Source organism: Phyllobates terribilis, unplaced genomic scaffold (assembly GCF_046119375.1).
Source record: "Phyllobates terribilis strain yellow unplaced genomic scaffold, ASM4611937v1 Scaffold_7__3_contigs__length_470593459, whole genome shotgun sequence".
Classification (NCBI taxonomy): domain Eukaryota; kingdom Metazoa; phylum Chordata; class Amphibia; order Anura; family Dendrobatidae; genus Phyllobates; species Phyllobates terribilis.
The window spans coordinates 38,935,761-38,948,864 of record NW_027362767.1 but is presented as its reverse complement, the minus strand read 5'-3'; the positions used below and the strand labels follow the sequence as shown (position 1 = coordinate 38,948,864).

The window sequence follows — 13,104 nt, the reverse complement described above, 5'->3', positions numbered from 1 at the left end:
AGGATCAGTACTGGATCAGTAATGTAATGTATGTACACAGTGACTGCACCAGCAGAATAGTGAGTGCAGCTCTGGGGTATAATACAGGATGTAACTCAGAATCAGTACAGGATCAGTAATGTAATGTATGTACACAGTGACTGCACCAGCAGAAAAGTGAGTGCAGCTCCGGAGTATAATACAGGATGTAACTCAGAATCAGTTCAGGATCAGTAATGTAATGTATGTACACAGTGACTGCACCAGCAGAATAGTGAGTGCAGCTCTGGAGTATAATACAGAATGCAACTCAGGATCAGTAATGTAATGTATGTACACAGTGACTGCACCAGCAGAATAGTGAGTGCAGCTCTGGGGTATAATACAGAATGCAACTCAGGATCAGTACAGGATCAGTAATGTAATGTATGTACACAGTGACTGCACCAGCAGAAAAGTGAGTGCAGCTCCGGAGTATAATACAGGATGTAACTCAGAATCAGTTCAGGATCAGTAATGTAATGTATGTACACAGTGACTGCACCAGCAGAATAGTGAGTGCAGCTCTGGAGTATAATACAGGATGTAACTCAGAATCAGTACAGGATCAGTAATGTAATGTATGTACACAGTGACTGCACCAGCAGAAAAGTGAGTGCAGCTCCGGAGTATAATACAGGATGTAACTCAGAATCAGTTCAGGATCAGTAATGTAATGTATGTACACAGTGACTGCACCAGCAGAATAGTGAGTGCAGCTCTGGAGTATAATACAGAATGCAACTCAGGATCAGTAATGTAATGTATGTACACAGTGACTGCACCAGCAGAATAGTGAGTGCAGCTCTGGGGTATAATACAGGATGTAACTCAGGATCAGTACAGGATCAGTAATGTAATGTATGTACACAGTGACTGCACCAGCAGAATAGTAAGTGCAGCTCTGGGGTATAATACAGGATGTAACTCAGGATCAGTAATGTATGTACACAGTGACTGCACCAGCAGAATAGTGAGTGCAGCTCTGGAGTATAATACAGGAGGTAACTCAGGATCAGTAATGTAATGTATGTACACAGTGCCTGCATCAGCAGAATAGTGAGAGCAGCTCTGGAGTATAATACAGGATGTAACTCAGGATCAGTACAGGATCAGTAATGTAATGTATGTACACAGTGACTGCACCAGCAGAATAGTGAGTGCAGCTCTGGGGTATAATACAGGATGTAACTCAGGATCAGTACTGGATCAGTAATGTAATGTATGTACACAGTGACTGCACCCGCAGAATAGTGAGTGCAGCTCTGGGGTACAATACAGGATGTAACTCAGGATCAGTACTGGATCAGTAATGTAATGTATGTACACAGTGACTGCACCAGCAGAATAGTAAGTGCAGCTCTGGGGTATAATACAGGATGTAACTCAGGATCAGTAATGTAATGTATGTACACAGTGACTGCACCAGCAGAATAGTGAGTGCAGCTCTGGAGTATAATACAGGATGTAACTCCGGATCAGTAATGTAATGTATGTACACAGTGACTGCACCAGCAGAATAGTGAGTGCAGCTCTGGACTATAATACAGGATGTAACTCAGGATTAGTAATGTAATGTATGTACACAGTGACTGCACCAGCAGAATAGTGAGCGCAGCTCTGGAGTATAATACAGGATGTAACTCAGGATCAGTAATGTAATGTATGTACACAGTGACTGCACCAGCAGAATAGTGAGTGCAGCTCTGGAGTATAATACAGGATGTAACTCCGGATCAGTACAGGATCAGTAATGTAATGTATGTACACAGTGACTGCACAAGCAGAATAGTGAGTGCAGCTCTGGGGTATAATACAGGATGTAACTCAGGATCAGTAATGTAATGTACGTACACAGTGACCGCACCAGCAGAATAGTGAGTGCAGCTCTGGGGTATAATACAGGATGTAACTCAGGATCAGTACTGGATCAGTAATGTAATGTATGTACACAGTGACTGCACCAGCAGAATAGTGAGTGCAGCTCTGGGGTATAATACAGGATGTAACTCAGGATCAGTAATGTAATGTATGTACACAGTGACTGCACCAGCAGAATAGTAAGTGCAGCTCTGGGGTATAATACAGGATGTAACTCAGGATCAGTACTGGATCAGTAATGTAATGTATGTACACAGTGACTGCACCAGCAGAATAGTAAGTGCAGCTCTGGGGTATAATACAGGATGTAACTCAGGATCAGTAATGTATGTACACAGTGACTGCACCAGCAAAATAGTGAGTGCAGCTCTGGAGTATAATACAGGAGGTAACTCAGGATCAGTAATATAATGTATGTACACAGTGCCTGCATCAGCAGAATAGTGAGAGCAGCTCTGGAGTATAATACACGATGTAACTCAGGATCAGTAATGTAATGTATGTACACAGTGACTGCACCAGCAGAATAGTGAGTGCAGCTCTGGAGTATAATACAGGATGTAACTCAGGATCAGTAATGTAATGTATGTACACAGTGCCTGCATCAGCAGAATAGTGAGCGCAGCTCTGGAGTATAATACAGGATGTAACTCAGGATCAGTACAGGATCAGTAATGTAATGTATGTACACAGTGACTGCACCAGCAGAATAGTGAGTGCAGCTCTGGAGTATAATACAGGATGTAACTCCGGATCAGTAATGTAATGTATGTACACAGTGACTGCACCAGCAGAATAGTGAGTGCAGCTCTGGACTATAATACAGGATGTAACTCAGGATTAGTAATGTAATGTATGTACACAGTGACTGCACCAGCAGAATAGTGAGCGCAGCTCTGGGGTATAATACAGGATGTAACTCAGGATCAGTACAGGATCAGTAATGTAATGTATGTACACAGTGACTGCACCAGCAGAAAAGTGAGTGCAGCTCCGGAGTATAATACAGGATGTAACTCAGAATCAGTTCAGGATCAGTAATGTAATGTATGTACACAGTGACTGCACCAGCAGAATAGTGAGTGCAGCTCTGGAGTATAATACAGAATGCAACTCAGGATCAGTAATGTAATGTATGTACACAGTGACTGCACCAGCAGAATAGTGAGTGCAGCTCTGGGGTATAATACAGAATGCAACTCAGGATCAGTACAGGATCAGTAATGTAATGTATGTACACAGTGACTGCACCAGCAGAAAAGTGAGTGCAGCTCCGGAGTATAATACAGGATGTAACTCAGAATCAGTTCAGGATCAGTAATGTAATGTATGTACACAGTGACTGCACCAGCAGAATAGTGAGTGCAGCTCTGGAGTATAATACAGGATGTAACTCAGAATCAGTACAGGATCAGTAATGTAATGTATGTACACAGTGACTGCACCAGCAGAAAAGTGAGTGCAGCTCCGGAGTATAATACAGGATGTAACTCAGAATCAGTTCAGGATCAGTAATGTAATGTATGTACACAGTGACTGCACCAGCAGAATAGTGAGTGCAGCTCTGGAGTATAATACAGAATGCAACTCAGGATCAGTAATGTAATGTATGTACACAGTGACTGCACCAGCAGAATAGTGAGTGCAGCTCTGGGGTATAATACAGGATGTAACTCAGGATCAGTACAGGATCAGTAATGTAATGTATGTACACAGTGACTGCACCAGCAGAATAGTAAGTGCAGCTCTGGGGTATAATACAGGATGTAACTCAGGATCAGTAATGTATGTACACAGTGACTGCACCAGCAGAATAGTGAGTGCAGCTCTGGAGTATAATACAGGAGGTAACTCAGGATCAGTAATGTAATGTATGTACACAGTGCCTGCATCAGCAGAATAGTGAGAGCAGCTCTGGAGTATAATACAGGATGTAACTCAGGATCAGTACAGGATCAGTAATGTAATGTATGTACACAGTGACTGCACCAGCAGAATAGTGAGTGCAGCTCTGGGGTATAATACAGGATGTAACTCAGGATCAGTACTGGATCAGTAATGTAATGTATGTACACAGTGACTGCACCCGCAGAATAGTGAGTGCAGCTCTGGGGTACAATACAGGATGTAACTCAGGATCAGTACTGGATCAGTAATGTAATGTATGTACACAGTGACTGCACCAGCAGAATAGTAAGTGCAGCTCTGGGGTATAATACATTACATTACTGATCCTGAGTTACATCCTGTATGTACACAGTGACTGCACCAGCAGAATAGTGAGTGCAGCTCTGGAGTATAATACAGGATGTAACTCCGGATCAGTAATGTAATGTATGTACACAGTGACTGCACCAGCAGAATAGTGAGTGCAGCTCTGGACTATAATACAGGATGTAACTCAGGATTAGTAATGTAATGTATGTACACAGTGACTGCACCAGCAGAATAGTGAGCGCAGCTCTGGAGTATAATACAGGATGTAACTCAGGATCAGTAATGTAATGTATGTACACAGTGACTGCACCAGCAGAATAGTGAGTGCAGCTCTGGAGTATAATACAGGATGTAACTCCGGATCAGTACAGGATCAGTAATGTAATGTATGTACACAGTGACTGCACAAGCAGAATAGTGAGTGCAGCTCTGGGGTATAATACAGGATGTAACTCAGGATCAGTAATGTAATGTACGTACACAGTGACCGCACCAGCAGAATAGTGAGTGCAGCTCTGGGGTATAATACAGGATGTAACTCAGGATCAGTACTGGATCAGTAATGTAATGTATGTACACAGTGACTGCACCAGCAGAATAGTGAGTGCAGCTCTGGGGTATAATACAGGATGTAACTCAGGATCAGTAATGTAATGTATGTACACAGTGACTGCACCAGCAGAATAGTAAGTGCAGCTCTGGGGTATAATACAGGATGTAACTCAGGATCAGTACTGGATCAGTAATGTAATGTATGTACACAGTGACTGCACCAGCAGAATAGTAAGTGCAGCTCTGGGGTATAATACAGGATGTAACTCAGGATCAGTAATGTATGTACACAGTGACTGCACCAGCAAAATAGTGAGTGCAGCTCTGGAGTATAATACAGGAGGTAACTCAGGATCAGTAATATAATGTATGTACACAGTGCCTGCATCAGCAGAATAGTGAGAGCAGCTCTGGAGTATAATACACGATGTAACTCAGGATCAGTAATGTAATGTATGTACACAGTGACTGCACCAGCAGAATAGTGAGTGCAGCTCTGGAGTATAATACAGGATGTAACTCAGGATCAGTAATGTAATGTATGTACACAGTGCCTGCATCAGCAGAATAGTGAGCGCAGCTCTGGAGTATAATACAGGATGTAACTCAGGATCAGTACAGGATCAGTAATGTAATGTATGTACACAGTGACTGCACCAGCAGAATAGTGAGTGCAGCTCTGGAGTATAATACAGGATGTAACTCCGGATCAGTAATGTAATGTATGTACACAGTGACTGCACCAGCAGAATAGTGAGTGCAGCTCTGGACTATAATACAGGATGTAACTCAGGATTAGTAATGTAATGTATGTACACAGTGACTGCACCAGCAGAATAGTGAGCGCAGCTCTGGGGTATAATACAGGATGTAACTCAGGATCAGTACAGGATCAGTAATGTAATGTATGTACACAGTGACTGCACCAGCAGAATAGTGAGTGCAGCTCTGGAGTATAATACAGGACGTATCTCAGGATCAGTAATGTAATGTATGTACACAGTGACTCCACCAGCAGAATAGTGAGTGCAGCTCTGGAGTATAATACAGGATGTAACTCAGGAACAGTACAGGATCAGTAATGTACAGTACAGACCAAAAGTTTGGACACACCTTCTCATTTAAAGATTTTTCTGTATTTTCATGACTATGAAAATTGTACATTCACACTGAAGGCATCAAAACTATGAATTAACACATGTGGAATTATATACTTATCAAAAAAGTGTGAAACTGAAAATATGTCTTATATTCTAGGGTCTTCACAGTAGCCACCTTTTCCTTTGATGACTGCTTTGCACACTCTTGGCATTCTCTTGATGAGCTTCAAGAGGTAGTCACCGGAAATGGTTTTCACTTCACAGGCGTGCCCTGTCAGGTTTAATAATGGGATTTCTTGCCTTATAAATGGAGTTGGGACCATCAGTTGTGTTGTGCAGAATTCTGGTGGATACACAGCTGATAGTCCTACTGAATAGACTTAGAATTTGTATTATGGCAAGAAAAAAGCAGTTAAGTAAACAAAAACAAGTGGCCATCATTAATTTAAGAAATGAAGGTCAGTCAGTCCGAAAAATTGGGAAAACTTTGAAAGTGTCCCCAACTGCAGTTGCAAAAACCATCAAGCGCTTCAAAGAAACTGGCTCACATGAGGACCGCCCCAGGAAAGGAAGACCAAGAGTCACCTCTGCTTCTGAGGATAAGTTTATCCAAGTCACCAGCCTCAGAAATCGCAGGTTAACAGCAGCTCAGATTAGAGACCAGGTCAATGCCACACAGAGTTCTAGCAGCAGACACATCTCTACAACAACTGTTAAGAGGAGACTTTGTGCAGCAGGCCTTCATGGTAAAATAGCTGCCAGGAAACCACTGCTAAGGACAGGCAACAAGCAGAAGAGACTTGTTTGGGCTAAAGAACACAAGGAATGGACATTAGACCAGTGGAAATCTGTGCTTTGGTCTGATGAGTCCAAATTTGAGATCTTTGGTTCCAACCACAGTGTCTTTGTGCGACACAGAAAAGGTGAACGGATGGACTCTACATGCCTGGTTCCCACCGTGAAGCATGGAGGAGGAGGTGTGATGGTGTGGGGGGGCTTTGCTGGTGACACTGTTGGGGATTTATTCAAAATTGAAGGCATACTGAACCAGCATGGCTACCACAGCATCTTGCAGCGGCATGCTATTCCATCCGGTTTGCGTTTAGTTGGACCATCATTTATTTTTCAGCAGGACAATGACCCCAAACACCTCCAGGCTGTGTAAGGGCTATTTGACCAAGAAGGAGAGTGATGGGGTGCTACGCCAGATGACCTGGCCTCCACAGTCACCAGACCTGAACCCAATCGAGATGGTTTGGGGTGAGCTGGACCGCAGAGTGAAGGCAAAAGGGCCAACAAGTGCTAAGCATCTCTGGGAACTCCTTCAAGATTGTTGGAAGACCATTTCCGGTGACTACCTCTTGAAGCTCATCAAGAGAATGCCAAGAGTGTGCAAAGCGGTCATCAAAGCAAAAGGTGGCTACTTTGAAGAACCTAGAATATAAGACATATTTTCAGTTGTTTCACACTTTTTTGTTAAGTATATAATTCCACATGTGGTAATTCATAGTTTTGATGCCTTCAGTGTGAATGTACAATTTCCATAGTCACGAAAATACAGAAAAATGTTTAAAAGAGAAGGTGTGTCCAAACTTTCGGTCTGTACTGTATGTACAGTGTTACACTTCTTGCATAGCTTCACATATGTAAAATGTAGAAAGCTGTAGAAGAGGAAGAGAAGCCCTTGGATCGTCTGGACAGGACATTACTGCTTCAGGTACGTGGTAATCAGGGCCCGTCCTCATCAGGTGATCGGCCGCCCGACCTGCACAAGCGGGAAATGCTCCATTCTTGGTCAGGACCGAGCGCCAAGACAAGCCAACCCAATCCACGATCCTCACTCCTGGCAAATGTGCCGTACTGACATTCACAGACACTGGAGTAGCTCAGTAGTAGGAGCGTGCAATAATGAAATAATACACTTACCTCTCCGAACGCTCCCCGGCCGATCACCTTTATGATTTCGAAGTCCTCGCGTCGCAGCTGCATTCCCTTCAGGAGCTGCGTGAACGGTTTTGCTGTGAGAAGGAAAAAAAATATATATGAGAAACACCTGATGTATAAGGGTGTAGACAGGAGCAATATCTGCTTGCTGTCAGTGAATAGACATGGTCTTAATTTTAACAGATTAAAATGTTGAATGTAAATAAGAACGTCTCCTTATAGGGACAAGAAGCCGAGACAATGAAAATGATTAACAAGGAAAGGGGGAGATGGAGTCACATAGTGAGGACGGCGATCGCTGCCCCACAGAAAAACACACACTAATTATGTACTTCCCTGCTCTCCACTATTATGGCTTTTTGAAACCACAATCTCCAGCAGACAAGTCAAAAGCAGTAATAATATATATATATCCAGGAAGAAAGACACTGATGTGAAGTGCAGGTGAAGAGACTGCTCGATATCCACTCCAGGTAATCACCGACTTCATCATTAAATTGCATCTATCCATAATCTACAGGAACGAGACAAGAATGAGGAGACTAAACTCCAAGTGTCTATAGCCAACAGGTATAGCTACTTATACCTGTGTACATAACATAGGGGCAGTATTATAGTAGTTATATTCTTGTATATAGTTGCAGTATTATAAGAGTTATATTCTTGTACATAGGGGCAGTATTATAGTAGTTATATTCTTGTACATAGGAGCAGTATTATAGTAGTTATATTCTTGTACATAGGAGCAGTATTATAGTAGTTATATTCCTGTACATAGAGGCAGTAGTATAGTAGTTATATTCTTGTACATAGGGGCAGTATTATAGTAGTTATATTCTTGTACATAGGAGCAGTATTATAGTAGTTATATTCTTGTACATAGGGGCAGTATTATATTCTTGTACATAGGAGCACTATTATAGTAGTTATATTCTTGTACATAGGGGCAGTATTATAGTAGTTATATTCTTGTACATAGGGGCAGTATTATAGTAGTTATATTCTTGTACATAGGAGCACTATTATAGTAGTTATATTCTTGTACATAGGGGCAGTATTATAGTAGTTATATTCTTGTACATAGGGGCAGTATTATAGTAGTTATATTCTTGTACATAGGGGCAGTATTATAGTAGTTATATTCTTGTACATAGGGACAGTATTATAGTAGTTATATTCTTGTACATAGGAGCAGTATTATAGTAGCTATATTCGTGTACATAGGAGCAGTATTATAGTAGTTATATTCTTGTACATAGGGGCAGTATTATAGTAGTTACATTCTTGTACATAGGGGCAGTATTATAGTAGTTATATTCTTGCACATAGGGGCAGTATTATAGTAGTTATATTCTTGCACATAGGAGCAGTATTATAGTAGTTATATTCTTGTACATAGGGAGCAGTATTATAGTAGTTATATTCTTGCACATAGGAGCAGTATTATAGTAGTTATATTCTTGTACATAGGAGCAGTATTATAGTAGTTATATTCTTGTACATAGGGGCAGTATTATAGTAGTTATATTCTTGCACATAGGAGCAGTATTATAGTAGTTATATTCTTGCACATAGGGAGCAGTATTATAGTAGTTATATTCTTGTACATAGGGAGCAGTATTATAGTAGTTATATTCTTGTACATAGGGAGCAGTATTATAGTAGTTATATTCTTGTACATAGGAGCAGTATTATAGTAGTTATATTCTTGTACATAGGGGCAGTATTATAGTAGTTATATTCTTGTACATAGGGGGCAGTATTATAGTAGTTATATTCTTGTACATAGGGGCAGTATTATAGTAGTTATATTCTTGTACATGGGGCAGTATTATAGTAGTTATATTCTTGTACATAGGGGGCAGTATTATAGTAGTTATATTCTTGTACATAGGGGCAGTATTATAGTAGTTATATTCTTGTACATGGGGCAGTATTATAGTAGTTATATTCTTGTACATAGGGGGCAGTATTATAGTAGTTATATTCTTGTACATAGGAACAGTATTATAGTAGTTATATTCTTGTACATAGGGGCAGTATTATAGTAGTTATATTCTTGTACATAGGAGCAGTATTATAGTAGTTATATTCTTGTACATAGGAGCAGTATTATAGTAGTTCTATTCTTGCACATAGTGGCAGTAATATAAGGCTATGCTGAGTGCGCTGTCACCGCAGACACAGATAAGAGCTGTCGCTCACCTGTCGTGTGTAGGATGAATTGGTGGCTGTGGGATCTGCAGTGATGTACACGTGACGGGACACCGTCCTATAAGAGGAACTGGACGGCGTTTCACATCTACCATGTGTTGATTTACAGTACACTGCTGTCAGAGATGATAATCCAGTATCCGGGAATACAGCAGATTTTACTCTTCCCCCCCATATACAGTACTTTATTTCTCTCCAGGTTTTTCCTATTAACCCCCTCAGTCATCCCTGTTTCCAGCTTCTGATGTGAGGTTTATGATCATATAGATATTCCCCCGTGTTTTGTGGGGTCCCGGCCCCCCGAGGCAGCAGACCCGTGGATCCCGTCGGCTGTCTGATCGGCACATTTACCTGTTCTAACAGGATCATAAACCATTTTCTCTCTCATATTTGCCGAGTGACTCAGCGCAGGTAATAAAGCGCAGCTCCGCCCGTCAGCGCAGAGGCTCGGAGCCGCGGCTTATCTCTTAAAGGGGTAGCTCACCTAAAGCTGTGGCTGCGGGACTAGCTGTGAACACCTGTGTACATATCCAGACATATATATACTGACACGACAAGTGCGATGATTGAACACTTTTGTGAAAATCTGCTCCCGGAAATTCATCGGTCTTCGATAAAAGTCTTGCTCCACCTGCTAAAATGGCTGATAACAGAGAACAGTACACAGGACTTGTAATTTTGACTTTAGCACCCCATGACGGACTCTTCCCAGTTCATCATATAGCTGCAGTCTATAAGAATACATTGTATCTGGGCTTAGATGTTGTTGCAAAAGGTTTAAGACAAGAGGAAGAACAGGCGAGCCGGTCACGAAACGATTACTGTGGCCGGGAAAAAAAAAGGAAAAACAAAAGCAGCGGAGCCTTTCCTTAAAAAAAAAAAAACAACACACTAAAAAAGCTTCACTCTAGTTTTCCAAAATGTTCAAGATCTCGGCTTGCTGTCAGCGAACAGAAACTTCCTCCTTTATGCAGGGACTGGAAACCTGAACGTCTGATCCGGTCACTTTGTTACAGTATTAACAATCCTGATTGGACGTGAACTGTCCTGCACTGAAACATTGTAGCGGACCCTCAGGACAGGTTGAGATCACAGAGGATGGCCTCGGCTGTATACAAGTGAAGCAAACGCTCTGCTGTGATGACGTCAGGACGGGTTTCCAAGCTCGAGTGTTCACATCTGCGGCAGAGGATCTGACCTGGAAAATCGTCCTGACCTGATACTTATTACAGCAGAGGGTTTGCTACAGTTGTGTCCAATCACTCTCCACTGGAAGAGCAGTATATATATGAAAAATAAGCATTATTTGGTGACGATGGCAGATGCGGGCGTCCCAACAGTCGGGGCGTGCCTGCTCCAGCTGGTCAGTCCGCTCTTTAAATGTCAATATGTGACATGCCTGGCCCGGGATACACACCCAGCCGGGGTACAGAGCAGCTACAGGGTGGCGAGCTTGTATTGTGCACAGGCTCATGTCAGACGGGTTTACCCAAATCTCTGCGCAGGTAACAGGAGACGAGGCCGCCCCCGGCTGTAACAACACGCCGCCGACGCGGGACAATGGGGATGAGAGTGATGAGCGGCTGACGCCAGAACCATATGGGAAAAAAAAACCATCAACTCAATCAATGTACGGTGCACCCCCCCAAATTAATGAGAAGGTAACTAAAAAAGGCTCTTTTCTAGTAGGGAAAGAGTTAACTCCAACCCCTCTGTACATTCTGAGCCTCTTCTGATGCATCTTGTGGCGAGAGATATACGGCCACTTCCTTCTAACATGTCCGTATCCTGTTTGCTCCCTGCGCCGCAGCTGAACGTTGCGTTTCGCAGAGGTCCTCGCTTCCTCTCCGCATCCTGACCATTATGCCTCGGCACAGAGCCGCAGGCCAGGAATTTCCTCTTTGGATCCGATGTTCCCCTCTGGATGAAATGCTCAATGCCGGCAGGCGGCGGTGCCAGGTTAACCCTCTGCCATGTAGCTAAATTTCCTGCATTCGCCTGCGGCTGGACGATTCCTTTCATCCACTCTATGGCGCCCCCCCTGATCTCAGGTGCCCTGATCTGACCACCATTATGGATCTGCACAGTCTCTCTCTCCTCATAAAGAAACCACTTTCCATAAGGAGCTCAGTGTCAATGATGGGAATCTGATGAGTGTTGTCCTCCAGGGTAATGACCAAGCAAAGCACAAGGTTCAATAAAAGAAAAAAAAATATACAGAGAATACCAAGTGCGGGAAGCGGAGGCCGCATTATGGTGGAGCTCCCCGGATGACCAGTCCGTCCGTCCTCACGGTGATACATATTCATTACCTATTATGTCATCACTGATTTTTCAGTCTTTCTTGATCATTTGCTAACTGGAAACCATCAGCAGATTGGCTGATAAACCTTAATATGGATTACTGTGAAAATCTGGGAACCCACAATATCTGCGGGTCGACACCACAATAACCTAATACTCTGATTAGTTCTGGGGATCTATGGGTTAATCATCCAGGCCGCAGAAACAATCAGACGCTCATCTCATTCCTGGCAGAACAACACAGACATAAGAATAGTAGATCTGTCAGCAGCATCTTGTTGATGGTTTCCTGGCAGCAATAACATTTTTTTTTTTTTGCATACAAACTTTGAGAAGAGCCGCCCATGCCATCCACATGCTACATCAGAGCCCATAGATAGGAGTTATCCTAAAGGGTTAATTAAAGGGAACCAGTCAGCATGGAAATGCCGAGCAGCATGCTACAGGGCAAGAGGAGCTGAGCCGTTTGATATATATGTTTGTAAGAAAATATTCAGTATAAGTTGAGATGTGTGTGCATCACTGATTAGGACCCGCCCACTGGACTCCTTAGCACAGAATAAGGTCATTGGGACCCTCCCCCTGGACTCAAGCTCAGAATAAGGTCATTGGGACCCGCCCACTGGACTCCTAAGCTCAGAATAAGGTCATTGGGACCCGCCAACTGGACTCCTAAGCTCAGAATAAGGTCATTGGGACCCGCCAACTGGACTCCTAAGCTCAGAATAAGGTCACTGGCACCCGCCAACTGGACTCCTAAGCTCAGAATAAGGTCATTGGCACCCGCCAACTGGACTCCTAAGCTCAGAATAAGGTCATTGGCACCCGCCAACTGGACTCAAGCTCAGAATAAGGTCATTGGCACCCGCCAACT

The 13,104-nt window shown here is 42.9% G+C and overlaps 1 protein-coding gene across 8 annotated transcripts in view; it reads right to left on the bottom strand.

Moving 5' to 3' along the window:
* CDC42BPB (CDC42 binding protein kinase beta) overlaps nucleotides 1–13,104 on the bottom strand; it is a 76,810-nt gene that overhangs the window by 50,758 nt on the left and 12,948 nt on the right. For 7 of the 8 annotated variants that reach the window (XM_073638368.1, XM_073638369.1, XM_073638370.1 and 4 more), the window contains exon 2: nucleotides 7,695–7,786. In XM_073638368.1, coding sequence (XP_073494469.1) covers nucleotides 7,695–7,786 — 92 coding nt within the window. Of the gene's footprint in view, nucleotides 1–7,694; nucleotides 7,788–13,104 lie in introns of all 8 variants that reach the window. The other variant, XM_073638373.1, reaches the window with a different exon arrangement.